Source organism: Ceratotherium simum, chromosome 26 (genome assembly GCF_057802395.1).
Source record: "Ceratotherium simum simum isolate JZ-2026a chromosome 26, ASM5780239v1, whole genome shotgun sequence".
NCBI lineage: Eukaryota > Metazoa > Chordata > Mammalia > Perissodactyla > Rhinocerotidae > Ceratotherium > Ceratotherium simum.
Genome location: NC_141925.1, coordinates 27074894 through 27101657, shown reverse-complemented (window position 1 = coordinate 27101657; position 26764 = coordinate 27074894). Strand labels below are relative to the sequence as shown.

Sequence of the window (26764 nt, the reverse complement as noted above, 5' to 3'; positions counted from 1 at the left end):
GATGCTACCAACATGGTCATTTGCCCATCTCCACTCTACAGAGAGATAGCATCGTTTTAGTTCCCAAAAAGCAAGAGAATGTTATATCCTTAAAATCATCATAATAATTCCTGTGTCTGAGAATCCCACATTGCTGCCGAGAACAATTAAAAAGGACAATATAATAAAAGGGATATATAACCTTAAGCCCAATCCCCAGTGAAAATGCCCAATGAATCTTGATATGATTACTGTGATGACCCTTAATCCTGCTAATTTTAAATCTCTGAGTTAAGAATGATCATATATAGAAATGCATTGTAATAGAACAAAAAATTCCCTTTCCCTTTTTCCCTTTCTCTAGAAAAGGAGAGAGATTTATGCTTGTAAGAAATCAAGTGGCGGGCCGGCCCCGTGGCTTAGCGGTTAAGTGTGCACACTCCGCTGCTGGTGGCCCGGGTTCGGATCCCAGGCGCGCACCTACGCACTGCTTCTCCGGCCATGCTGAGGCTGCATTCCATATTCAGCAACTAGAAGGATGTGCAACTATGACATACAACTATCTACTGGGGCTTTGGGGGAAAAATAAATAAATAAAATTATTAAAAAAAAAAAAGAAATCAAGTGGCTTAGTAAGATTGATGCTCCTATTGGACAAAAAATAACTGAAGCGGCCCAAACATCCAATACTGTTATCTTCAAGAAAATGTGGGGCTGTCAAGCCAGGTCAAATAATTTAGGAGGAGGACAGAAAGAGGATGAAGGAGAAGGAGAAAGCTATTTACCATTTACTGGGTACTCATCATGTGCTGGCGCATTGTGCTGTGTGCTTTATCTTCTTGTTCAGTTCATTGAATCCTCATAATAAAACAATGAGGTAGTTGCTTACTTATGCCCATTTTAGAGATGATGAAACAGAGGTTCAAAGAGGTTAAGCAGTTTGGTCAAGGACCCACAAAGAATAAGTGTCAACAACGAGATTCAAGCCTAGAAGTCACTCCAGAGCCTATTCTCCTAGTCCTCCAACAGAACAGCCAGTTTGTGGGCAGTGCAGGCCGGGCCTCTTGTCACAGGAAGCCAAGAGCAGTATTTCAAGCCTCCCGGCAGTTTTTCTGCAAGTGCGGTCAGGACCATCTGCATCAGAAGTACCTGAAACTCTGGGGCTTGGGCCTCTTCCAAGACTGAATCACTCTCCAGGGATAGGGCCTTGGAAAGTGTATTTTTATATTGTTTTCAGTAACTTCTCAACATTGATGAAAGAAATTGAAGACATAAATAAATGGAAAGATATCCCATGTTCATGGATCAAAAGAATTAATATTGTTAAAATGTCCATAATACGCAAGGCAATATACAGATTCAATACAATCCCTATCAAACTTCCAATGGCACTTTTTACAGAAATAGAAACAATCCTAAAATTTGTATGGAACCAAAAAAGACCCTGAATAGCCACAACAATTCTGAGAAGAAGAAAAAAGCTGGAGCTGAAATCATACTTCCTGATTTCAAACTATACTACAAAGCTATGGTAGTCAAAACAATATAGTACTGGCATAAAAGCAAAACCACAGACCAATGGAACAGAATCAAGAGTCCAGAAATAAACCCATGCATATATGGTCAACTAATATTTGACAAGGGGGCCACAAATACTCAATATGGAAAGAATAATCTCTTAATAAATGGTGATAAGAAAACTGAATTCACATGCAAAAAATGAAATTGGACCCCTATTTTATACACTCACAAAAATTAACTCAAAATGGATTAAAGACTTAAATATAAGACCTGAAACTATAAAACTCCTAGAAGAAAACATAGGGGAAAAGCTCCTTGACATTGGTCTTGGCCATTAATGATTTTTTGGATATGACACCAAAAGTACAAGCAACAAAAGCAAAAATAAACAAGTGGAACTACATCAAACTGAAAGGCTTCTGCACAGCAAAAGGAACGATTAACGAAATGAAAAGGCAACTTACAGAATGGGAGAAAATATCTGCAAATCATATATCTGACAAGAGGTTAATATTTAAAATATATAAGGAACTCATACAACTCAATAACAAAAAAACATACAATCTGATTAAAAAATGGGCAAAGGACCTGAATAGACATTTTTCTAGAGAAGATATACAAACGGCCAGTAGGTACATGAGAAGTGCTCGACATCACTAATCACCAGGGAAATGCAAATCAAAACCTCAATGAGATATCACCTCACCGCCATTAGAAGGCTATTTTCGAAAACCTAAGAGCTAGCAAGTGCTGACGAGGATGTAGAGAAAAGCGAATTCTTGTGAGCCACTGGTGGAAATGTAAATTGGTATAATCAGGGAAAACAGTATGGAGGATCCTCAAAAAATTAAAAATAGAACTACCATATGATCCAGCAATCCCGCTTCTGGGTATATATAACCAAAGAAAATGAAATCACTATCTTGAAGAGGTATTTACATTCCCATGTCCACTGCAGCATTATTCACAATAGTCAAGGCATGGAAACAACCTAAGTGTCTGTTGACAGATAAATGGATGAAGCAAATGTAGTATATCTATAAATGGAATATAATTCAGGCATGTGAAAGAAGGAAATCCTGCCATTGCAACAACACAGATGAACTTGGAGGACATCAAGCTAAGTGAGATAAGCCAGAACTCACTTAAATGTGGAATCCAAGAAAGGGACAGTTTGTATTTGCTATTTTCTTCTCTGTGTATGGGCCATAATCTTGTTTCTTTGTCTATATCATGACTTTTTGATGAAAACTCAACATTTTAAATAATACTATGCGGCAACTCTGTAAATCAGCCAGAGATAAGAATATAGGGCCTTGTCAAGTCTTCCCACATGCCTACAGCCCTGCCCCTGCATGCGGTCTTCTAGATGCCCAGGAATATGCTGGAGCTTTTCAAAGTCCTCTATGGATATCTCACTCCCCAGCCTTTCCTTTTAAGTTTTTTGTTTAGCTTCTTGTTTGCCCCAACTGTTATTGCTGCCTCAGGCAGCTGTGAAGTTAAACAACTGCCGATAACTGTTTATGAGAAACATCTCAGAGAAAGGCTTTTTCACTGGGCAAACTCTGAGTCACTTCAAATAAAGACAATCCTTGTGAGTGACGGTTTCCAGGGAACCGCCACGCGAGCCATATAATGACAATTATCTGAGAATGGGACTTTGAAGGAGTTCCAACACTGTTGCCCCCTCCTTTGGCTGCCAAGTTGCTGGTTTTTACTACGACTGTAGGCTATTGGTTTTTAAGGCTACTGCAGAGCTGAGGAAGTTGGAATGGAATAGGACATGTTAACACATCACAAAGCTTACTGTTTTATTGAGATTCAGCCATTTTTCTAGAATAAATGCTTCTTAGATTGTTGCATACCATTGGTTAAGAAAAAGTTGATTCTGACAATTTTTGCCAGTGTTCTCACTGTTTCTATCGAAGAGTAGGTTTTTGAATGTCTGTACTGGGCTATTCCTGCTTATATCCAACATACAAGGTTTGTTTTTATCTTCATCACCATTCATCACAATATTTTCTATGTCCACTGTGATTTCTTCTTTGACCCATAAGCAAATAAGAAGCACACTGCTTAAATTACAAACATATGGGAATATTCTAGTTATCTTTTCACATTGACATAGTTTAATTCCATTGTGTTCAGATATCATGCTCTATGTGATTTCAACACTTTGTTGAAACTTGCTATAATGCCCAGCATATGGCCATTTGGTAATCGTTCTGTGAGCAAGTTCTATGCTCTCAAAAAGAATTTGTGTTCCAAAGTTTCTGGTTTCAATGTTCTATTTCTGTAACATAGGCTAAATTTGTTAATTTAGTTGTTCAGATCTTCACTTCTACTACTGATTTTGATTTGCTTGTTTTATCAGTTTGAGAGAAGTGTGTTAAAAACCTACTATTTCTCCCTGTAGTTCTGTTAATTCTGAGATTATGTTATTGAGTGTTTACAAATTTTGAATCGTTATATTGTCTTATGTTCCTGGTGGGTTTAAATATTTAATTATCAAGAAAAGTCCATCTTATCTCAAGTAATGGTTCTTGCCTTAAAGTACACTTTGACCAACATTACTTAGCCTACCTTTTCAAAGGTGAAACTTTTGTTTTTCATGTATTATCTCATATACTCACAATGCCACTATAAGATAGTCATTATTATTGTAATCATTTTACAGGTGAGGAAACTATGCACTGAAAAGTTATCTTTCCAGTGTCAGAAAGACAGCAGGAGATCCAGTGAAGATTCAAACCCAGATCTCTTCCAGACCAGAGCCCAAGTTCTTCACCACCTCCCTGCACTGCCTATCTAGATATCCATATTTCTGAAAAGTGTTCCATCAATTTATAGACATAAGAGAAGACCATATTTTAAACTTAACATATTTACTACAAACAAAACAGGCTGGGAGGAAAAAAAATCTTCTAAAAGGATCAGATGGTTCTTATACTCAATCTTCATTTCATTGTTGCAGTTTTCTGTAACCACTTTGAGCTAACAAATACAAGAAAACTTTATTTTTATTAAAATCCATGCATTTCTTCAAACACTTACTAAGCACCTAGTATGTGCAAAGCTATCTTACAGAGGTTCTCTAATACACATGGTGAAATTCTTAGCAAAAATTAAAGAAAACAAAACACAAAGTAAACAAGATAACAGAAATACAGGTGGAAAAAGCAAAAAGAAAGAGAATGAAGTTCACACACAGTTTCAATGAAGAAAGTGCTCAAAAGTAAATGTACAAAGGGACAAATTTGGTGGTGAGGGGCATGGTCTGGGAAGTTAAGTGTTAATTGTCATAGTTAAGTAGGAAACACAGCTCTGTCTTTGATAAGCCTGCTACCAGACAGAGAGCTATGAATTAACAGTATTTACCAAAAAAGAAAATATGTAAGATTTTAAATGTAAATCTAAAAATAATATAAAATAAATAGATAAGAAAAATATGATAAAATAAAAGTAAGGGTGGACTAAAGATTAAGCTAAGAGGGAGTCAGTCTACAGAGGGCTATACATTCAACTCTAAACTTTCTAACACACAAAGTGGGAGACATAGTTATAGGATCCAAACGTCCACAAAGTAAGAACTAGTTTTCTGAGGGTGCTCAGGGAGAAGAAATTGTTCAGTGTTGTGGAATGTCACCCTCAACAACTTCCTACCTGACAACATGATGACTTCCAGAGGTCTGCTTTTAACAAGGTGGCTTATTATAGGTCTTCAGCATCATAGCACAGAACAATTTATAAGAACAAATGACATGGAGTGCTCTAGTGGAGCAATGATATCCAGGTGTGATGGACCTGACTGCAGGGCTGAGTGCAAGCATAGATTGTACAGAATCTACAATAAGGGTCTTAAACTCACATGTCTGTAGAAGCCAAGGATATAATGTGAGTCATGAAAGCCACTTTTAAAGGAAAAAGAAGTTCTCTGGACACCAAAATACAGATCGCATATGAAACACACAAGAGTATTCTTTCCTTACTCAAAGCAATATGTTTCCGTTTTCTTGGACTATGTCGTACCCTCAGTCTACCTTTCGTTGTTTCACGTTTGTCAGAAATGATGACAGAAATTTCTCTGCTATAAGAGGATCAACACTGCAATTCCTCTGAAAAGTAGCAGATGACATTCAGCCTAAAGGTTGAGGAGACAACAAAATGGTGAAGAGTGTGGCAAACAGAGAAGCACAGGCTTCATCGAAAAGATAATCCTTACTTGGTGTGATACTGTGATATAATAAGAAATATATATTTGGTCTTTGTCCCTAGTTCCTGGCACAGAGCTCCTAAAACCCTTGGAATTAAATCCTGAGTAACAGAGATGAGAGAAGCATCTTTTGTTATTCATAATAAGCCCCTTTCAATCATACCAGAATTTATACTAATGAGGTGACTCTTGATGGGCCCCTAGATAGCTTCAGGATAGGGGCTAGTTGCCAGAAGAACCAACAATGTGATTAGAGGATTGGAACTTTCAGTCCCACCCCCCAAACTCCAGGGAGAGGAGAAGGGCTGGAGACTGAGTCAATCACCAACCAACGGACAATGATTTAATCAACCCTGCCTATGTAATGAGACCTCCATAAGAACTCCTAAATGACAGGGTTCAGAGAGCTTCTGGGTTGGTGAAAACATCAAGGTGCTGGGAGGGTGGCACCCCTGGAGAGGGTTTGGAAGCTCTCTGCCCCTCCACATACTTTGTCCCATGCCTCTCTTCCATTTGGCTGTTCCTGAGCTGTATGCTTTATAATAAACCAGTAATAGTAAACTGTTTTCCCTGAATTTTGTGAGCTGTTCTACTAAATTATCAAACCCGAGGACAGGGTCATGGGAAGTCCCATCTATAGCCGGTTGGTCAGAAGTACAGATGACAAGCTGGGACTTGCGACTGGTGCCTGAAGTGGGGGACAGTACTGTAGGACTGAGCCTTTAACCTGTGTGGTCTGCAGTAACTCCAGGTAGTGTCAGAATAGGATTGAGGAGGCGGAGTCAAGATGGCGGCGTAGGCAGACTCTGAACTCACCTCCTCCCGAGGACACAGCCAATTTACAACTACTCGAGGAAAAATTACCCCTAAGACAGAACTGAAAACTGGATAAGAGGAACTCCTGCAACAACGGACAATCCTAACTGAGGTAGAAGAGGCAGAGACTCCCTTCTGGAGAGGAAAAACGCCGCCTTCACAAGCCGCCAGCTTCACAGCCGCTGGGAGCAGCCCACAGGTACGCACCCTCCCTGGAGGCGCAGGGCCCTGAGCGGGGGAGCGCCCCCGCTGTGGGCATTTTGTGGACCCAGCACAATCGAGATGATTGGCATAATATCTGACTTTGCCTGCTACTAAAGCATTGGGGAGCTCCCCCAGAAAACCCGGTTCACAAAGAAACTAAAACTGGCTCTTAAAGGGCTCACGCACAAACTCACCCGTTTCAGAAAGCATCCTAAAATCACCAGAAAGAAAGGTGCACAGTGCTTTGGTGACAAGAGACTCACCTAATAGGCCCTCAGTGCATCTCGGTGAGGGGTGAGACCTCTCCAGGGACTGGGACATTGGCGGTGGCCATTGTTGTGGCCTGGTGTGAGCATGCTGACACAGACGCCATTGGAGTTCTCCCTGAGGCCTGCTAGCCCAGGGTCTGCTCCACCCACTAGAGCACCAATTTAATCCAGCTCAGCCAGGGCAGGCAGCCCACCCTAGAGACTGGCCCCACCCAACAACAAGCCCTCAGGCAACTTGTGGGCCTGCATAGATTGGTGACTAGATTCTCTGCAGCCTGGCAACTTAGACAATTGAGCGGGGCAGGGTGTGCACAAGGAGCGGGTGGAGAGTGTGGGGCCGTGGCGGAGTGTGTGGGGCTCCCGCCGTGGAGAGACTGGGTCCGCTTCGGGAGGTCCGGGCGCTCAAACGGGGCAGGACTGTGTTGACTGTGTGTGTGGACCTGTGGGCGGCAGGGCTTGTCAGCTGCAGAAGACTTGTGCTTCTCAAAGACCCACATAGGAGGTTTGCCCCACCTTCCAAAGCCTGAAACAATTGGGTGCTCCTGTGCCTGAGGCCAGCCCCACCCAGCTGCAATCCTCAGAGAGCTGACAAGAGACCTAATAGGCTAGAGGCTTACAGCAATTGTAAGGCCCTGAGCCTAACAACCTGCCACACTGGGTGCCTACTCACTTAAAAGAAATACTGCAACACAAATGTGGTATTAGAACTTACAGCCAACTGTGCTGGGGCTCCCCACACCTGATAAAGAGACTGAAGGGCCCACAACAACTACAAGCAGCTGAGCATTACAACAGCTGGCCAGGAGCATAACTCGGCCTCCCTGGGCGCCTACAGGGAGAGCTAACAGGCCACAACAGAAGGATACACGTAGCCCACAAAGGGGTCACCCCAGGAACGCTGAGAACTGAGGGAAGCACACTGGAAGCCTCCTAAGGCATCACTTACATAAGGTCACCTATTCAAGAGCAGGAGACGTAGCTGACCTACCTAATATGTAGACACAAGCACAGGGAAAGAGGCAAAATAAGGAGGCAAAAGAATACATTCCAAGTAAGGGAACAGGACAAAACCCCAGAAAAGGAACTAAGTGAAACAGAAATGAGCAACCTACCTGACAGAGAGTTCAAACTAAGAGTGTTAAGGATGCTCACTGATCTGGGGAGAAGAATGGATGCACTCAGTGAGAATGTCAACAAGAAATGGAAGATATAAAAAAGAACCAATCAGAAATGAAGAATACAATACTGGAAATGAAAAATTCATTAGAGGGACTCAAAAGCAGAGTAGAGGATACAGAAGAACGGATCTGTGAGCTGGACGAAAGACTAGAAGAAATTACCCAAGCTGAACAGGTAAAAGAGAAAAGAATTAAAAAGACTGAGGACAGTCTAAGGGACCACTGGGACAACATCAAGCACACTAACATCTGTGTTATAGGTGTCCCGGAAGGAGAAGAGCGAGACAAGGGGGCAGAGAATCTATTTCAAGAAATAATAGATGAAAACATCCCTAACCTAAGGAAGGAAACAGACATCCAGGTGCAGGAAGCACAGAGAGCCCCAAACAAGATAAACCCAAAGAGGCCCACACCAAGACACATCATAATCAAAATGTCCAGAATTAAAGATAAAGAGAGAATCCTAAAAGCCGCAAGAGAATGTCAAGTTACATACAAAGGAAACCCCATAAGGCTATCAGCTAACTTCTCAGCAGAAACCTTACAGGCTAAAAGAGAATGGCACGATATATTTAAAGTGCTAAAAGGAAAAAACTTACAGCCAAGAATACTCTACCCAGCAAGGTTATCACTCAAAATGGAGGGAGAGATCAAAAATTTCCCAGATAAGCAAAAATTAAAGGACTTTGTCACCAAGAAACCAGTGCTACAAGAAATGTTAAAGGGACTGATTTAAGGGGAAAAGAGAAGACCACAAATAGGAAAAATTATCTATTTCCAAGATTAGAACGTAATGGATACAAATGCACAAAAAAGAGGTTAGATATGATATCAAAAACATAAAAGGAGGGAGGAGGGGAGTTAAAGAGTACAGCTTTCAGACAAAGGTCAAACTAAAGTGACCATCAATTCTGTATAGAAGAAGAAAGGAACAGAGAAGGACTACTAAAACACTGAGAAAAAAAAAAAAAAGTTAAAAAATGGCAGTAAGTACATACTTATCAATAGCTACTTTAAACGTCAATGGACTAAATGCTCCAATTAAAAGCCATAGGGTGGCTGACTGGATAAAAAAACAAGACCCATATATATGCTGCATACAAGAGACATACTTCAGACCTAAAGACACTCACAAACTGAAAGTGAAGGGATGGAAAAAGATACTCCACACAAATGGCAATGAAAAGAAAGCTGGGGTAGCAGTACTCATATCAGACAAAATAGACTTTAAAACAAAAACTGTAAAAAGAGACAAAGAAGGGCATTACATAAAGATCAAGGGAACAATCCAACAAGAGGATATAACACTTGTAAATATCTACGCACCCAATGTAGGTGCACCTAAATATATAAAGAAATTATTAACAGACATAGAAATAGGGAGTAACACAATAATAGTAGGGGACTTTAAGACTCCACTTACACCAACAGATAGATCATCCAAACAGAAGATCAATAAGGAAACACTGGGCTTAAACGATCCACTAGAACAGATGGACCTAGTAGATATATACAGAGCATTCCATCCAAAAACAGAAGAATACACATTCTTTTCAAATGCACATGGAACATTCTCCAGGATTGATCACATATTAGACCACAAAACAAGTCTCCATATATTTAAGAAGATTGAAATCATACCAAGCATCTTTTCTGACCACAATGGTATGAAACTAGAAATCAACTATAGGAAGAAAATCAGAAAAGCCACAAATACGTGGAGATTAAACAAAATGCTACTGAACAATGACTGGGTTAATGAAGAAATCAAAGAAGAAATCAAAAAATACCTGGAGACAAATGAAAATGAAAATACGACATGCCAGAATTGATGGGATACAGCAAAAGCCGTTCTAAGAGGGAAGTTTATAGCGATACAGGCCTATCTCAACAAACAAGAAAAATCTCAAATAAACAATCTAACAATGCACCTAAAGGAACTGGAAAAAGAAGAACAAACCAAGCCCAAAATCAGCAGAAGAAGGGAAATAATAAAAATCAGAGAAGAAATAAATGAAACAGAGACCAAAAAACAACAGAAAAAATTAATAAAACCAAGAGCTGGTTCTTTGAAACGATAAACAGAATTGACAAACCTTTAGCTAGACTCACCAAGAAAAAAAGAGAGAAGGCACAAATAAGTAAAATCAGAAATGAAAGAGGAGAGGTTACAACAGACACCTCAGAAATACAAAAGATTATAAGAGAATACTATGAAAAGCTATATGCCAACCAATTCGACAATCTGGAAGAAATGGATAAATTCTTAGAATCATACAACCTTCCAAAACTGGATCAGGAAGAAGTAGAGAATTTGAATAGACCAATCACCAGTAAGGAGATCAAAACAGTAATCACAAACCTCCCCAAAAATAAAAGTCCAGGAGCAGACGGCTTCCCTGGTGAATTCTACCAAACATTCAAAGAAGACTTAATACCTATCCTTCTCAAACTCTTCCAAAAAATTGAGGAAGGGGGGAAGCTCCCTAACTCATTCTACGAAGCTGACATTACCCTAATACCAAAACCAGACAAGGACAACACAAAAAAAGAAAATTACAGGCCAATATCACTGATGAACACCGATGCAAAAATCCTCAACAAAATACTAGCTACTCACATACAACAATACGTTAAAAAGATTATACACCATGATCAAGTGGGATTTATTCCAGGTATGCAGGGATGGTTTAACATTCGCAAATCAATCAACGTAATACACCACATTAATAAAATGAAGAACAAAAATCACATGATCATCTCAATAGATGCAGAGAAAGCATTTGACAAGATACAGCATCCATTTATGATAAAAACTCTGAATAAAATGGGTATAGAAGGAAAGTACCTCAACATAATAAAGACTATATATGAGAAACCCACAGCTAATATCATCCTCAATGGTGAAAAACTGAAAGCTATCCCTCTAAGAACAGGAACCACACAAGGATGCCCACTGTCACCACTCCTATTTAACATAGTATTGGAAGTCCTAGCCAGAGCAATCAGGCAAGAGAAAGAAATAAAAGGGATCCAAATTGGAAAGGAAGAAGTGAAACTGTCACTATTTGCAGATGACATGATTTTATATATAGAAAACCCTAAAGAATCCACCAGAAAACTTTTAGAAGTAATAAACGAATATGGTAAAGTTGCAGGATACAAAATCAACATACAAAAATCGGTTGCATTTCTGTACACTAACAACGAAGTAGCAGAAAGAGAAATTAAGAATACCATCCCATTTACAATTGCAACAAAAAGAATAAAATACCTAGGAATAAACTTAACCAAAGAGGTGAAAGATCTGTACACCGAAAACTATAAAACATTTCTGAAAGAAATTGAAGACACAAAGAAATGGAAAGATATTCCGTGCTCTTGGATTGGAAGAATTAACATAGTTAAGATGTCCATACTTCCTAAAGCCATCTATAGATTCAATGCAATCCCTATCAAAGTTCCAACAACATTTTTCACAGAAATAGAACAAAGAATCCTAAAATTTATATGGAACAACAAAAGACCCCGAATAGCTAAAGGAATCCTGAGAAAAAAGAACAAAGCTGGAGATATCACACTCCCTGATTTTGAAATATACTACAAAGCTATAGTAACCAAAACAGCGTGGTACTAGCACAAAAACAGACACACAGATCAATGGAATAGAATCGAAAGCCCAGAAATAAACCCACACATCTATGGACAGCTAATCTTTGACAAAGGAGCCAAGAACATACAATGGGGAAAAGAAAGTCTCTTCAACAAATGGTGTTGGGAAAACTGGATAGCCACATGCAAAAAACTGAAAGTAGACCCTTACCTTACACCATATACAAAAATTAACTCCAAATGGATTAAAGACTGGAATGTAAGACCTGAAACTGTGAAACTTCTAGAAGAAAAACATAGGCAGTACGCTCTTCCACATCGGTCTTAGCAACAACTTTTCAAACACCACATCTGACCGGGCAAGAGAAACAATAGAAAAAATAAACAAATGGGACTACATCAAACTAAAAAGCTTCTGCACAGCAAAGGAAACCATCAACAAAACGAAAAGACAACCTAACAATTGGGAGAAGATATTTGCAAACCATACTTCTGATAAGGGCTTAATCTCCAAAATATATAAAGAACTCATGCATCTCAACAACAAAAAAACTACCAACCCAATTAAAAAATGGGCAAAAGACCTGAACAGACATTTCTCCAAAGAAGATATACAGATGGCCAACAGACACGTGAAAAGATGTTCAAAATCACTAACTATCAGGGAAATGCAAACAAAACTACAATGAGATATCACCTCACGCCCATCAGAATGGCTATAATTAACAAGACAGGAAACAACATGTGTTGGAGAGGATGTGGAGAGAAGGGAACTCGCATACACTGCTGGTAGGAGTGCAAACTGGTGCAGCCACTATGGAAAACAGTATGGAGATTCCTCAAAAAATCAAGGATAGAACTACCATAGGATCCAGCTATTCCACTGTTGGGTATTTATCCAAAGAACTTGAAAACACCAATTTGCAAAGGTACATGCACCCCTGTGTTCATTGCAGCGTTATTCACAATAGCCAAGACTTGGAAGCAACCTAAGTGCCCATCAAGGGACGAATGGATAAAGAAGCTGTGGTATACATACACAATGGAATACTACTCAGCCATAAGAAACGATGAAATCCAGCCATTTGTGACAACATGGATGGACATTGAGGGTATTATGCAAAGTGAAATAAGTCAGAGGGAGAAGGTCAAATACCGTATGATTTCCTTCATTAAGTAGTAGATAATAACAACAATAAACAAACACATAGAGACAGAGATTGGATTGGTGGTTACCAGAGGGGAAGGGGGGAGGGAGGAGAGTGAAAGGGATAATTCAGCACATGTGTGTGGTGATGGGTTGTAATTAGTATTTGGGTGGTGAACATGATGTTATCTATGCAGAAGTAGAAGTACAATGACGTACACCTGAAAAAAAAAAAAAAGAATAGGATTGAATTGTAGGACACCCAGTTGGTGTCCACAGAGAACTGGAGAATTACTTGGTATGGAAAAATCCACTCATCTGGTGTCAGAAGTGTTGTAAGTGAACAAACAGATAAGAGTGAGGTGTTCTAGTGTTGTAAAACAGCACTTCATATCTGGCTCTTGACAATTTTTCCCAGACTGTCTTTTTGTCAAAAGTCAGAATCCAGATTTTATGCACAATCTCTGGATTTTAAATGTTGGCTCAAAAAAACAGTTTTTAAACATGGTCTAAGACAAATAAGACCAGCTTCTCATCAACTGCCAGTTTGATACCTCTGGTCTTAACAACCCTCTGGCTATCCCACATAACTATAATTTTTTTTCAATTGAGTTCCTGAAAACTACTGAGTCCCAGTGGTTCAATGTCATCCTCTTTGACAAGTACAGTCTGTTGTGCTATATGGTAGACTGCAAACACGGCCATATATTCCTCCTCTCCCTATGTCCACGTCCCCTTGCCCTGTAGCTTTGCGTGCCCTCTCACTGACTCTAAGCTCGGCAGTGTGACTTGCTTTGGCCAATGGGAAATGAGCAAATGTGACACAAGCAGAGGCTTGAAAGATGCTCGTGCACTGGGCCCTGCCCTCTCTTGCTGCTTGTTGAAACCCTGCCACCACTTAATGAAGTTCAGGAAACTTGCTGGAGGATAAGAGGCTATATGAACAGAGGCCCCAGTTGTCCCAGCCAAGGTCATCATAAACCAGCCAGCCCAGTGAATCCACCAACTGACTAGACACATGAACAACACTGAGACCAGCAAAGCCAGCTGATGCGCAGAATTATGAGCTAAATAAATGGCTGCTAGTTTGAATGACTCAGTTTTAAGGTGAGTGGTTACAGCAAAAGATAAATGATACATACTACAGTATATCAGTTATATACCTATCAAAAATACCAATATAAAAGCACTTGTTTTGGTAGAACTAAGAGGAGTTTTCCTCAAGAAAGGGGCTTTTATCGTCCAAACACCAGCTCTATTATTAACACTAAGTGTCTTACGCATTCTTGTCACTTTTATTAGCCTCTGTGTTGACAAACAAAAACATAAAGCTACTCAGAATGCAACAGCTTTCTCATTTACCTGTTTGCTTCTATCTTCCATAAATCCTTGAGGACACTCACTGTGAAAACTCCCCTCGGTAGGAGCACTGTCAGCAAAGAGTCATATGCTTTGGATCTGGAGGGGAGACTGAAATCCTCTTAAGGAAAAGTTAAGTATCCTGAAAAGGCCACTCACCTGAATGTAACACTTGCATGTGGGTCAAGTGAGGGGTAACTGACAGTCAAGATTCTCCTCAAAAGATACCAGACTGGGGCCAGCCCTTGGCTTAGCAGTTAAGTGCGTGCGCTCCGCTACTGGCGGCCCGGGTTCGGATCCCGGGCACACACCGACACACTGCTTCTCCAGCCATGCTGAGGCTCTATCCCACATACAGCAACTATAAGGATGTGCAACTATGACATACAACTATCTACTGGGGCTTTGGGGCAAAAAAAAAAAGGAGGAGGATTGGCAATAGATGTTAGCTCAGAGCCAGTCTTCCTCAGCAAAAAGAGGAGGATTAGCATGGATGTTAGCTCAGGGCTGATTTTCCTCACAAAAAAATAAATAAATAAATAAAACTGTTAAAAAAAAAAAAAAAAGATACCAGACTATGGGTTAGTATTACTTCCTAGTGTATGCTCAAAGATAAAATGGTTATAAGAGCTTTACCTAACAGCTGAATTTAATCAGCTGACCTGCTGTATAGACTTAGCACCATAAACATTAGGGGTAATTTCCAAAATTCATGACCTCTGCACCATATTTGTAAATCTATAGCCTTGTTTTTCTGAAAGAAACTAAGACACCAGAGATAATTGTTATTTAGATTCCTCCTAATTCACAGAAATAAAACAATATTATCTGCACTTAGAGAAGTATTTCTCTTTCCATCTTCTCTTGGGCCACAGGGGTGGGAGTGAGAGAGCCCTTAGCTCAACTCAAAGAGGCCTCAAGTTATGGAAGTATTAGTTTAAAGTAGGGACATTCTCAGCACTATTTTGTTTCACTACTCTATAGTCCAGAGTATTTGAAACTTGAGTTTTACAACATATCTTAGTATGTCTTACAGCAAATTTCATTGCTCTTCTTTTAAATTTTTTCTGAACTCTTCACATCTTTCATTGGGGAAACGTGAGAGTAGGAGGGTTGCCTTATATTTAGGACCCCTAACATTTGGACACATACATTATTGTTAAGCCCGTACGATTGCTCTCCTTCAGAGATAGGTACACCTAACGGTTATGCTCTTCAATTCGTCTCTATCAGGGTCTCAATTATCAGAAATTCTTCCTAGATCCTAGCAATAATCTGTCAATCTCAGCTTTGTTTTTTTTTTCTCTATGTCTAGACAGGTATTTCGGTGGATAACGAAGACACGTCAACTCTTTAAAGTCCACACCTAAAGAGTGGACTTTCTACATATTCTCTCTTATGCCCAGAAAAGCACATAACTAAAAAAGGGGTGCAATTCCCTGAATATTAGGGAATATTAGGGAGCTTGAAGAATACATTAAAAATCCAAAAAAGGAACTTCCCTTTTCTAAGCATTCCTTCTTTCTTGCATATTTCTCATAGAGTCAGCCCTGGTGGTTTAGTGGTTAAAATCCAGTGCTCTCACCACCGTGACCCGGGTTCGTCTCCCAGTCAGGGAATCACTTCACCCATCTATCAGCTGTCATACTGTGGTGGCCGCTTGTTTCTGTGATGCTGAAAGCTATGCCACTGGTATTTCAAATACCAGAAGGGTCACCCATGGTGGATAGGTTTCAGTGGAACTTCCAGACTAAGACAGACTAGGAAGAAGGACCTGGCCACCCACTTCTGAAAAAATTGGCCATGAAAACCCTGTGAATAGTAGCGAAACATTATCTGATATAGCGCCAGAAGGTGAGAGGATGGCACAAAAAGATGGGGCAGGGTTCCACTCTGCTGTACACAGAGGCGCTAGGAGTCGGAATCAACTCAATGGCACTAACCACAACAAGAAATTCTCATAGGGTACACTCTTCTATTTTTTAAACTCTTGTCTTCAAAATGGGAGAAATTTGCTAATAACCTATTCCTCCACCCCCGCCACCTTACTTCTTCCTTTTTGCCTCCCTCTCAATTTGCCAGTACCCACACTAAAAGACTGGTTTAGTCAATCAAGAATTACTTATTTGGAACCATACGCCACTGTATCCCATTTGTTTGTTGACAGTAGTCAAGACTAGTACTGATGTCTTATTGCATCATGTCTTCCTGCTGACAAGAGAAGGCTCATCAGCAAGAGTGGGGAAGAGAAGCCCAATAATATCTATCCAATGTTCACTATGTATCAGGCATTTTTCTGGACACTTTCAAGTACATATATTATTTAATTCTCAATAATTTTCCTCAATCCATGATGACATTCACAAGGAATATCATGCATGATCAAATAATGAATCATCCTCTCTGGTTATCATTTTACATGCTACTCCTACCAGATTCAATTCTTTTTAGGCATATATGCCTTAAATTTAGGATAGACTCCCTTTTTATATATATGTGGTGTATATATATATATATATACATCTCAACACCACTCTATCCCAATTTCTCCCTCATGAGCCATCTGAAAAGTCAAGGATTTTAAACCTAACAAAAGTTAAAAAAAAGGAATGGTGACCATACACAAAATTTACACACTGACTTTTTAAAAAATTTTTCCCTTTTAACTTTACCTTTTTATACAGCTTCAAAAAGCAGTATTTTAGCTGTCTTTGTAACAATGTACCTGATTTTCATATTATTGCCCGGTAGCCAATAATTTTAATCAACTCTTTGATTTCCTATGACGCTAAATTTTAAACTTTGTGCATGACTGTGCGTGTGCATGTGTGTGTGATCATTCCTTCTACACATTATAGTGTCTTTTATATTTGACAATTATTTTCTCCTTTTTTCATGTTATACCTTATTGGCCAGTATTTACAAAACAAATTTGAATTCAAAAAGATCATTGTCTTTTACTCCTATGTGGGAATTTCCCCAATACTTCACCAGTCATCTACAGAGCACCTACAGTGTATCAGGCTCTATACTAGTAGCATGAAGCTAAATATGCAGGGGTGACTGGCAAGGAACTTAGTTTGATGGGGAAAGCACAGGTAAATAACAACTAAGTAAACTTTAATGTTTTCTGTGCTATAAAATGTGCACGGTTCAAGTAAAATGCAAAAACAGGTCATTTCCAGGCCCCAGGAGATGGTCATCTCCATCTGGAGAGCCTTCCCTCTAAGTCATCCAAACCAACCTCATCATCTTACCTCCTAAACCTGCTCCTTCTTTATGGGATCCCTCCACTGTTACAGGGCCCCATAATCCTAGCAATCAACATGGCTAGAACTTTCCGTGTCATTTTTTAGTCCTCTTCTATGCAGAGATCTCAGAGTCATACAAACAGCATGCCAAGCTTATCTATTTTGCCTCAATATTATCTTTTTTTTAAGACTTCTCATTCTCACTGTCACACTTTCATCCTTATAACTCTTACCTAAACAAGCATATAATCTCCTATCCAGTTCCCTGACTTTCGGCTCTCCCATTTTATACCATGCTAGCACATTACTCTGCAGAAAGCAAGATCTTTCTAAAGAACAGCATTTGAAGTCCTCCACAATCTATTCCCAACCTTTCCAACTTGGTTTCTAGCTGCCAGTCTCTTTCACACATTCTGTGATTCAGATTAATTATATTTTCACAATGGTATCACAAATACCCTAACTCTGTATCTTTTTTGGGAGGTTCTTATTAAAAAACTACAGTTTCTGACCTCCCCAAGTACCAATCCCAGCCATAGTTTAAGATCCAAATTAAATGCCTTCTCTGAGAAGTTTTACCCTGCTTCTCCCATCAGCAAAAAACTGCATTCTCTTTTGAAATCCCCCAGCAACATATTTGTGCCTCTACTCTTATGTTCTTACATTCTTATATTCTATATTCTAATATTATCTTCGCTAAAAGAATGGATTTTTAAGAGCAGGACCATCTCTGCCCCCAAAAGCCAATATTTGTACATAGTCAGTAATCAATAAAACCTTTTTGAATATATTAATGCCTACTAGTTTTACTTTTCAGTCAAATGCAGATTCAAGCAGCATATTTTAAGCTGGACCACTCACCTGATTTCTGCAGGGAATTGTGCATTTGTGACCAGGAAACTGGAGATTTTATACTCGTGGAGTAGTTTCAAAAACCTGTTGATTTCTGGGTACATGATGGGCTCTCCTACAAGTGACAATGCACAGTGCTTTACTGTCATTCCTTCTTCAAAGCGTTCTTCCTTGACACCTGGAACTCCTGGAGAACACAGTGAACAGGAACAAGCTCAATAAGGCACAGACAGAAGATATCACTTTTATTCTTCTTAATTAAAAAATTTTAATTTTTCTTAATGGTTCTTTAATTTTACAGGGCAAATTCATGTTTGATACCAGCCAATAATACAAAACAAAGGCCAAAGGGGAAAAAAACTAGAGTTACTAAATCCAAAAAATCAGCAATCTCATCCTTAGTTTTAGGGTTTTAGTAGTAATTAAACTACATCAATACAAGCAGGCTAAACTAACTTTGTTAGCTAATTATTGGAACACAGAACATATTACTTTCCATAATTTGCTTAGCTCTGCATTCTTTCGTGTTGGTCTAAGAAAATGAACTCAGTATATCTACATAAGAAAAAGCCTCTCCAGACTAATCATTTCCCCCTTCCTTCCTCACGTACATATTCTGAATTGAGAAACTAAATGTAGCTGGTCCAAAAGTACATAGGAGAGAAAAAGAAGAAATCTGCAGTTCTCACCTTTGGCTTCATATTGGGAATCACCTGGAGAGCATCAAAAACTACTGCCGCATAGGTCCACCGCCAAAGACTCTGTTGAATTGGAGTGGGTGCAAGCCAGGGTAATGCGAGCTTTAAAAGTTCCTTAGCTGATTCTAATGTGCAGCCAAGGTCAAAAACCACTGCATAACCAGAGGTCCCCAGATGTGTCTGCACATTGGAATCACCTGGGAATCTTAAAGCTTCCAAACTCCAGGCAGCAGAAGACAGCAACTAAATCACAGACTCTGGGGAAGGAGCACAGGCATGAGGAGTTTTTGAAGCTCCCCAGACGATCCAATGTGCAGACAAATCTGGGAACCACTGACACACACCATTGGTTCTCAATCCTGGTCAGACACTGGAATTACCCAAAGAACTTTGAAAAATCCCAGTGTCCATGCAGTATCCCAAGCCAAGTAAATGGCAGTCTCTGGGGATGAGACTCAGGCATCAGTATTTTTTAACTGCTCCCATGTGATGCTAGTGTTCAGCATAGGTTGAGAAGCACTGCTCTAGACTCAAATGCAGAAGACATTCATAAAAAGTCCCTCAATCTAACACACAATTTGAAAGACTTGGAAAGAGTGTAAAAAGGCAAATAAAAATCTGTCTCCTTTACTTCAGATATTTCTACCAATTATCTCTAGGTTCTTTTTGAAGAACACATTCTCTCTAAAGGATACAGATTCCTCATGGAGACTGGGAGTGGGAAGAGCGTGTTCATATTCCTTCTCAGTCACTTATTAGCCATCTCTGAAACCTAGTTTTCTTAACTGTAAACAGCACCTACCTCAAAGAATTGTTGTTAGGACGAAATGCATGTAAATGCATATACAGGCTTTAGCAGAGTGCATGGCACACAAGAAATATTCATTAAGAATTTGTTATTATCACCTTTATCCTGGTTTCTTAAAATAATTAAATCTCAGTCACTATCACCTTAACAACAACAAAAAACCTGGATAAAATAAAGTTAGCTTTCACTGCTCGCTTGTGCCTTGGTTTCCAGGAAGTGATTTTAATTTACACACACACATACACACACACACAATCTACTTGGATAAGCAAGTGCAAGTAAATACTCAAGAGATCAAACCAACATAATACAGGCTAAAATCAGAACAATTTCAAAGTGGCAGGTGATATCTTCTTTTATGACATCTAACTGCATTTCTAAGAATGTATTTCATGTCAGTATTTCTGGATGATTAATTTTTTAGGTTATAGAAATCTAAGATCTTAACTCAAGTGAATCAAGGTTTTAAATAAAACTTGATCTTTAACTCACTCTATGTTGCCAAGGCAACTCAGCATTAAGCATAAAATTTCCTTTTTATAAAAAATATCATTAAATTTATCCCTCTCTGAGCAGATTAGTAGAAGGGCAGATTTAACCTGAACTGCAAAATTAACCTAAAACTCAGAAAGCAGAATAACTGAGCATTGGCTAGGCCTTAAACCACTGGGAGTGAGATGCACCAGGTCCAAATTCTGGCTCTACCGCTAAGCTGGTTTGTGTCCTTGGTCAAGCCACTCACCTTCTCTACAGCCATTCCCTGATCTATAAGATGGGGATTTCACACATACAGACACACACAGACACAGACGCACACACAGCTATTGTAAGAATTCAAGGAAATAAGCATGTAAAATAACTAGTGTGGTGCAGGCCCAGCACAGCAGCATTCAGAAAATGTTGGCTGCGAATATTTTTATTATAATAATTATTATTTATTTTGTGAATTGAAATATAAATTCAATTATTTTTATTATTTTATTTATTACTGAATGGTAATCCCATTCAAGTCAACATATATTTATTGATCACCTACTATGTGCCAACCACTGTTCTATCAGTAAGGTAAGTTTTCTATCAGTAAATAAAATAGAAAAGTTTATACTCTTGCATTATCAGAGAATAAACATTAAACACAATAAATCAGTAAATTCCATAGCAGAGCACTCCAATAAAATTTTCTGAGATGATGGAAATGTTCTCTATCTGTGTTATCTAATACAGTAGCCACCTGCCACATGTGACTCTTGAGCACTTGAAATGTGGCTAGTGTGACCTGAGGACCTAATTTTTTTTATTTTATTTAACTTTCACTAATTAAAATTTAAAGGGCTGCAGGTGGCTACTATTAGGCTACCACAGAGGATACGCATTTCTTTAGCACATGAGAAGGAGATAAGCATATGGGAAAAAAAGGTAGAGCAGAGTAAAGAAGATTGGGGGTCCCAAGAAGAAAAAAAGGCAGGCTGCCCTGTGAGATAGGGTGGTCAGGAAAAGGCCCACTGAAAAGGTGAGACCTGACTTGAGAGACAGAAGGGAGTGGGCTGAGAGGAGAAAGAAGGAAAGAGCACTCCAGGCTATAGACAGCAGAGTACAGGCCCTAAGGTGGGAGCATGCTGACATGTTCAAAGAATCTGAGTAACATGGGGAGCCACTGCACAGTTTTGAGAAGGGTGGCCTAATCTAATTTTGTTTTAAATGGATCACATTGGGTGCTATACTGAGAACAGAGGGGCAAGGAGAGAAGCTAATCTACCAAGAGGCTATTATATAATGTAAGCAAGAAATGTGGCAGCTTGAACCTAGGTGGTGACAGTGGAGGTGGCAGGAAGGGATGACCAGCTCGATCTGGTCTGAAGGTATTGTTAACAGAATTTTCTAACGGATTGGATATAGGATATGAGAGAAAGAGAGGTATCAATGATTTCTACAGTTTTTGGCCAGAGCAAAAGAGCTGCCATCAACTGAAACAAAGAAAGCCTTGTAGGTAATAGGTTTGGGGCCTAGGGGCTGGCGGGAGAAGACCATGTGTTCACTTTTAGACATGTGAAGTCTGAAATGTCTGTTAGAAATGTGAATGTGTGTCCAACATTCAAGTTTGAATTCTGGGAGAAAGGACTGGGTGGAAATCAATACTTTAACGCACAGATGGTATTTCCACCCAGGGGCCAAATAATTTACCAAGGCAATAAGTGTAGATGGAGAGGAGGACCAAAGACTCAGTCCTAGGACACTCATACATCTGGGGAAAGGAAGAGGAGCCAGCAAACACTGCCAAAGAGCAGCCAGGGAAGGAAGAAAACTTAAAAGCAAAGAGATCAACTGCCATCTTCTCTGAAAGCTACAAATAAAAATATCATACTTGCCCATTTAGACAACTAAAAAAACAAGCAAACAAAAACCAAGACAAAAAAAGCCCTGTGGGTAAACCTTTTAAAGTAATGATTCTGGGATTTAAAAATTATCCTAATTTTCTCAAAAGTAAGGCATTGAGACTATGTAAAACCTTGATTCTCTCCTTCAAAAAGCACATTTCTATTTCGTGCTCACTGCCAGAGTCTATTACAGTGGTCCTCCCCAAAACAAGGCCCTCCGGGACTCAACCTCATGCATTCCTTCACTGTCCTCACAGAAATGTGTCAGAAAATAAGACATCCTCTAAATTTCTAATGGAAAGAAGTCCTGGAGCAGGAAGACAGTCCAGGGAACGGCAGACACTACATTTCAGTAGCAAATCTATAGGGATGATTTCCCACTATGTGGCGCGTGTGCGCACACACACAATCTGTTCTCTTCATGTTTCCCTAAAACCAATCCTTTTCACAACTATAACCTGCTTTGTTATTCTGATTTTTTGTTTTTTTCTTAAGCAAGTTTTCTGACATTTCTCTTATCCTGAACATCTTCCTAATCCTGGATGATCACTACAGTTATCAGATTAACTGAGAAGCATACCTTATCTCACTGAAAGATGCCAAAGCAGAAACTTAAGATTCCAGAACTTTTATCCTAATGTCATTGCAATAAGCCAAATAACACAGAAATAAACATGATATATTGTTCACCATAGAGTATTCTTATTTCTTTGTGGGGGCCGGTGGTTAACAATGAACCTTTATTCTGAATACTTTCTTATGTCTTTTTTTTTTTTTATTGAGGTATAACTGACATATATGAGTATTCCTATTTCTAAAGATTGGACCAATCAGAAATAAAATATTCTCTTCTTTCTTCTCACAATACAGTTCCTAGCCAAAGATCTTCCTAAGGACCCTTCCTGGCTGAACATCATACATAATATATCTTTGATACAGCCACTTCCACTGTGAGGTTTTCAAAAATAAGCTTCAGAAAACAATTAGCAGGTGGTGCTCACTTCCCCACCTGTCCCACGTTTCTTTTGGATGTGCACATTAGCACATTTCCCTTGTGAAAACCATCTGTTGGAAACCCTTTATTTTTTCCATTACTTCACTTCTAGTTTAAACTATAGATAAAACAACTAGCAACAAACGATGTCCGTTTCATCTTTGTACCTTCAGCACCAAGGATGTTCCTGACAAAGAGTGTTCACCCACTTGAACTGATGGGAAACTGAGCTAAAGAAACCTCAGCCCCACTCTTTGAGAACTAGTTCTCCCTGCTGTGGTGGTATTTAGAGGGGGGGAGTCAGTATTTTGAAAGGATGCTGAGTTGCACTGAAATTCTGACCCACTTGTAATCAATATAAAGTTAATTTTGCATGGGTATAAAGGGAAAGCTAATAAAGGTCATGAGAAGAAAGATGGTTTAATGATTCGACGAAATAACTGAAAAGACAATGATTGCCCTCCAAATTGAGAATAGAAGCACAAAAGGGAAGCATTTAAAAAATCAGAATATCTTCAAAATCTCTTCAAGGCTGGCCACTCAGCTAAAGCTGGAAACTCAGAAGCAATAAACAACAATACCCACAAGTCTCATCCTACACAAAAATAAAATCATAAAATGACTGAACCAGACCCATGGGAGACAGCAAGTGTTCATGATGGGTGGGAATGCACCCTATGAAACAAAGCCAGAGTAAGGGAAATTATTAATGAGTTAAAAGAGCGGGCCTCTAAAGCAAGGTTAAAGTGGAGATACCCAGAATACAACTAAGAAGAAAATGGCTGCAAACCTTTGAAAATTACCTGCAATTTCCAATTTATAGGAGTCCTGTTCCTAAGCATTTCTGTTTAAACCTGAAATTCATATTCCCACAGATACAATATTATTAAAATGGAGATTAAGTTACCATTCAAACCCCCAAACATCAAATTAATCTGTAATATACCTAAACTATAGTACTAATAAACCTATTTCAATATCACCTAATCAAGTTCAAATATTTTTTCTATAGGAGTTCTAACTAAAGAAACCAGAAATATACCTTTCCTTTTGGTCTATTTTGTTTTGCTTTTTAAGCCACAAGGGGACACTCGGGCTCACACGGGCTTTAACAGGGAGACTCTAATACGGGTGTGCAAGAAGAGAAAGAGGAACTAGTTTCCTGCAGGTCATCTGTAAGTGACTAACTCTATATCACAGGAGATAAGCCACTTCTCCAAACCAATCGCTACTGAGGAGTTCAGATCTGGGGAAGACAGAGAATAGACTCACCACCAGGGGCTGAAATAAGATCTAGAGTTACATTCTTGTATCTTTAGAGCTCAAAAGTAGAATCCGCGCAGGAGCTGCACCCAGGTGAGGGTACTGCATTCAGAAGAGGTGGAGTGACTTGCATTAGCCTCACCATCTTTACCCTGAGGCTGACGATCCAGAAAAGAGGGTGACCTGTTTTATTTATACCCTATTCTCTAGAGATGAAGGAAGGATAGAACACAGAGATTTCACTGATTGCAGGAGAAATTCGGGTTCACAAAAATGAAAACTTTCGACTATAATCACTGACAAAGACTGAGTGAAGTTATAAAATCTCATTGCCTACTGAATGTCTACAATAAAATAAGCAACCATCAATTTGAACGGTTTAGATAAATTTCTGCCGAGAACCAAGAGGATAGAAAATACAACCGATATTCTGAAATAATAAAATTCTATGATTTTGCCAAAGTTAAGACATTTTTAAAAAGAAAACAATTAACGTTTTTGTCTTTTAAGTATTGCAGACCACCACCAGTTTTCCAGAAGAGTTCAAGATTCTTACAAGTTATGTATTTCATCCTTTAATAATTAGGTTTTTTCTTTTCTAATACTATAGTTTCACAGCAAGATTTACTGTGATTATTACAGTAACAAGACAGACTTTCAAAAAAGTAATGTCTTATTTAAGCTCAGAATGATATTTACTCAAATAATTTACTAAGCACTGACAAATAGTTACCACAATCCAAAAATTGGAAATTAAGAGAGTTCTCACTTTGTGAAAATATAATGAATGAGCGTTCCTTTATACCCAGATGCTGACCCCGTCTATGACCCATCACATCTTCAAGTATACACTTGTTTTCTACCACTACTTTAAAGAAAAATTGCTTTGGTACCCTGAAGAGTATAGGTGTACAAGTATCCAATTTGAAAACCTTTCTAGAAAATTTATTGCTGATTAAATAGATGTTTTGCTGACATGGTAACATTTTGTCAAGTCAATTAATTAAGGTATGAAGAAAGAATCATTTGTGGGAATTCCTAGGGCAAAGCAGATGCTCTCTATAAATGCTATTTTTAAGCATGAAATTAATGGCAGTTGTGGAACTTCTGGAGATCATTCCCTCCCCCTTAGGATTCTAACCCCTATTCAGGATTCACGTATCCATAGACATGCTCTATTCTTTTTCCTTGGCTGACGAGTGGTATAGGTCCACACCCGGGATCCGAACCCGTGACCCTAGACCACCGAAGCAGAGTGCACCAAACTTAACCACTATGCCACGGGGCCAGCCGTGACATGCTCTATTCTTTCTCCCTGTGGTCCTGTATCTATCATCCCCTTACAAGACAATCTATATTTTAAAACTCTTTTGTTTTTTATGCCATGGGAACCTGAAGAAAAACTATCTGAGATGCCTACTGACTAAACTAAGCCCAAGGTTACCAAATCAGATAACATCTTTCTGCACAGAACAAGCCCCTCACTAAGCTAGGCAGACAACAAAGAATATGTGCTCACTGAGCTCACCTAACACATGTTATTTAACGTGAATAAAGTCGGCCTCATGATTTATTCATCACTTACTACCATTTAAAGTACATTTGCAAAAATGTTCCTGTCAGAAATATTACTATGAAAACTCAGATTGTCATTCTGTATCAAGGACATCTCAGAATGGAAAAATGAATGTCTACTCCTCAGGGCTGCTTCCTCCCCACACAAACTGCCTGGAACACAATTCATTCAGAGAGATTCCTAGATGTCCAGAAAACATACATCCTCAGTCATCGCCCATTTTTTAAGGGTCCAATTGGCACTTTAAGCACTAAATCAAAACAAACGTATTAGAATATAAAGATAAAACTACTGGTATTTGCCTGCTTCTGATATTACTATCTGTGATGGTTAATTTTAAGTGTCAACTTGGCTGGGCCATGGTGCCCAGATACCTGGTCAAATATTATTCTGGATGTTTCTGTGAAGGTGTCTTTTGGATGAGATTAACATTTAAATCAGTGGACAGCAAGTAAAGCAGATTGTCCTCTAGAATGTGGATGAACCTTATCCAATCAGTTGAAGGCCATAACAGAACAAAAGCTGACCTCCCCCAAGCAAGAAAGAATTCTGCCAGCTGAAACCCTTTCCTGAATCTTCAGCTTGCTGGTCCAAGCTGGTCTACACTATCAGATTTTTTTTTCTTTTGACTGGCCAAGGTTACACAACC

The 26764-nt window shown here is 39.1% G+C and overlaps 1 protein-coding gene across 2 annotated transcripts in view; it reads right to left on the bottom strand.

Moving 5' to 3' along the window:
* Nucleotides 1–26764, bottom strand: part of LOC101393488 (S-adenosyl-L-methionine-dependent tRNA 4-demethylwyosine synthase TYW1) — a 221573-nt gene that overhangs the window by 109408 nt on the left and 85401 nt on the right. For both annotated transcript variants that reach the window (XM_004439505.3, XM_087417408.1), the window contains one exon: nucleotides 18411–18588. In XM_004439505.3, the coding sequence (XP_004439562.2) occupies nucleotides 18411–18588 (178 nt within the window). The remainder of the gene's footprint in view (nucleotides 1–18410; nucleotides 18589–26764) is intronic.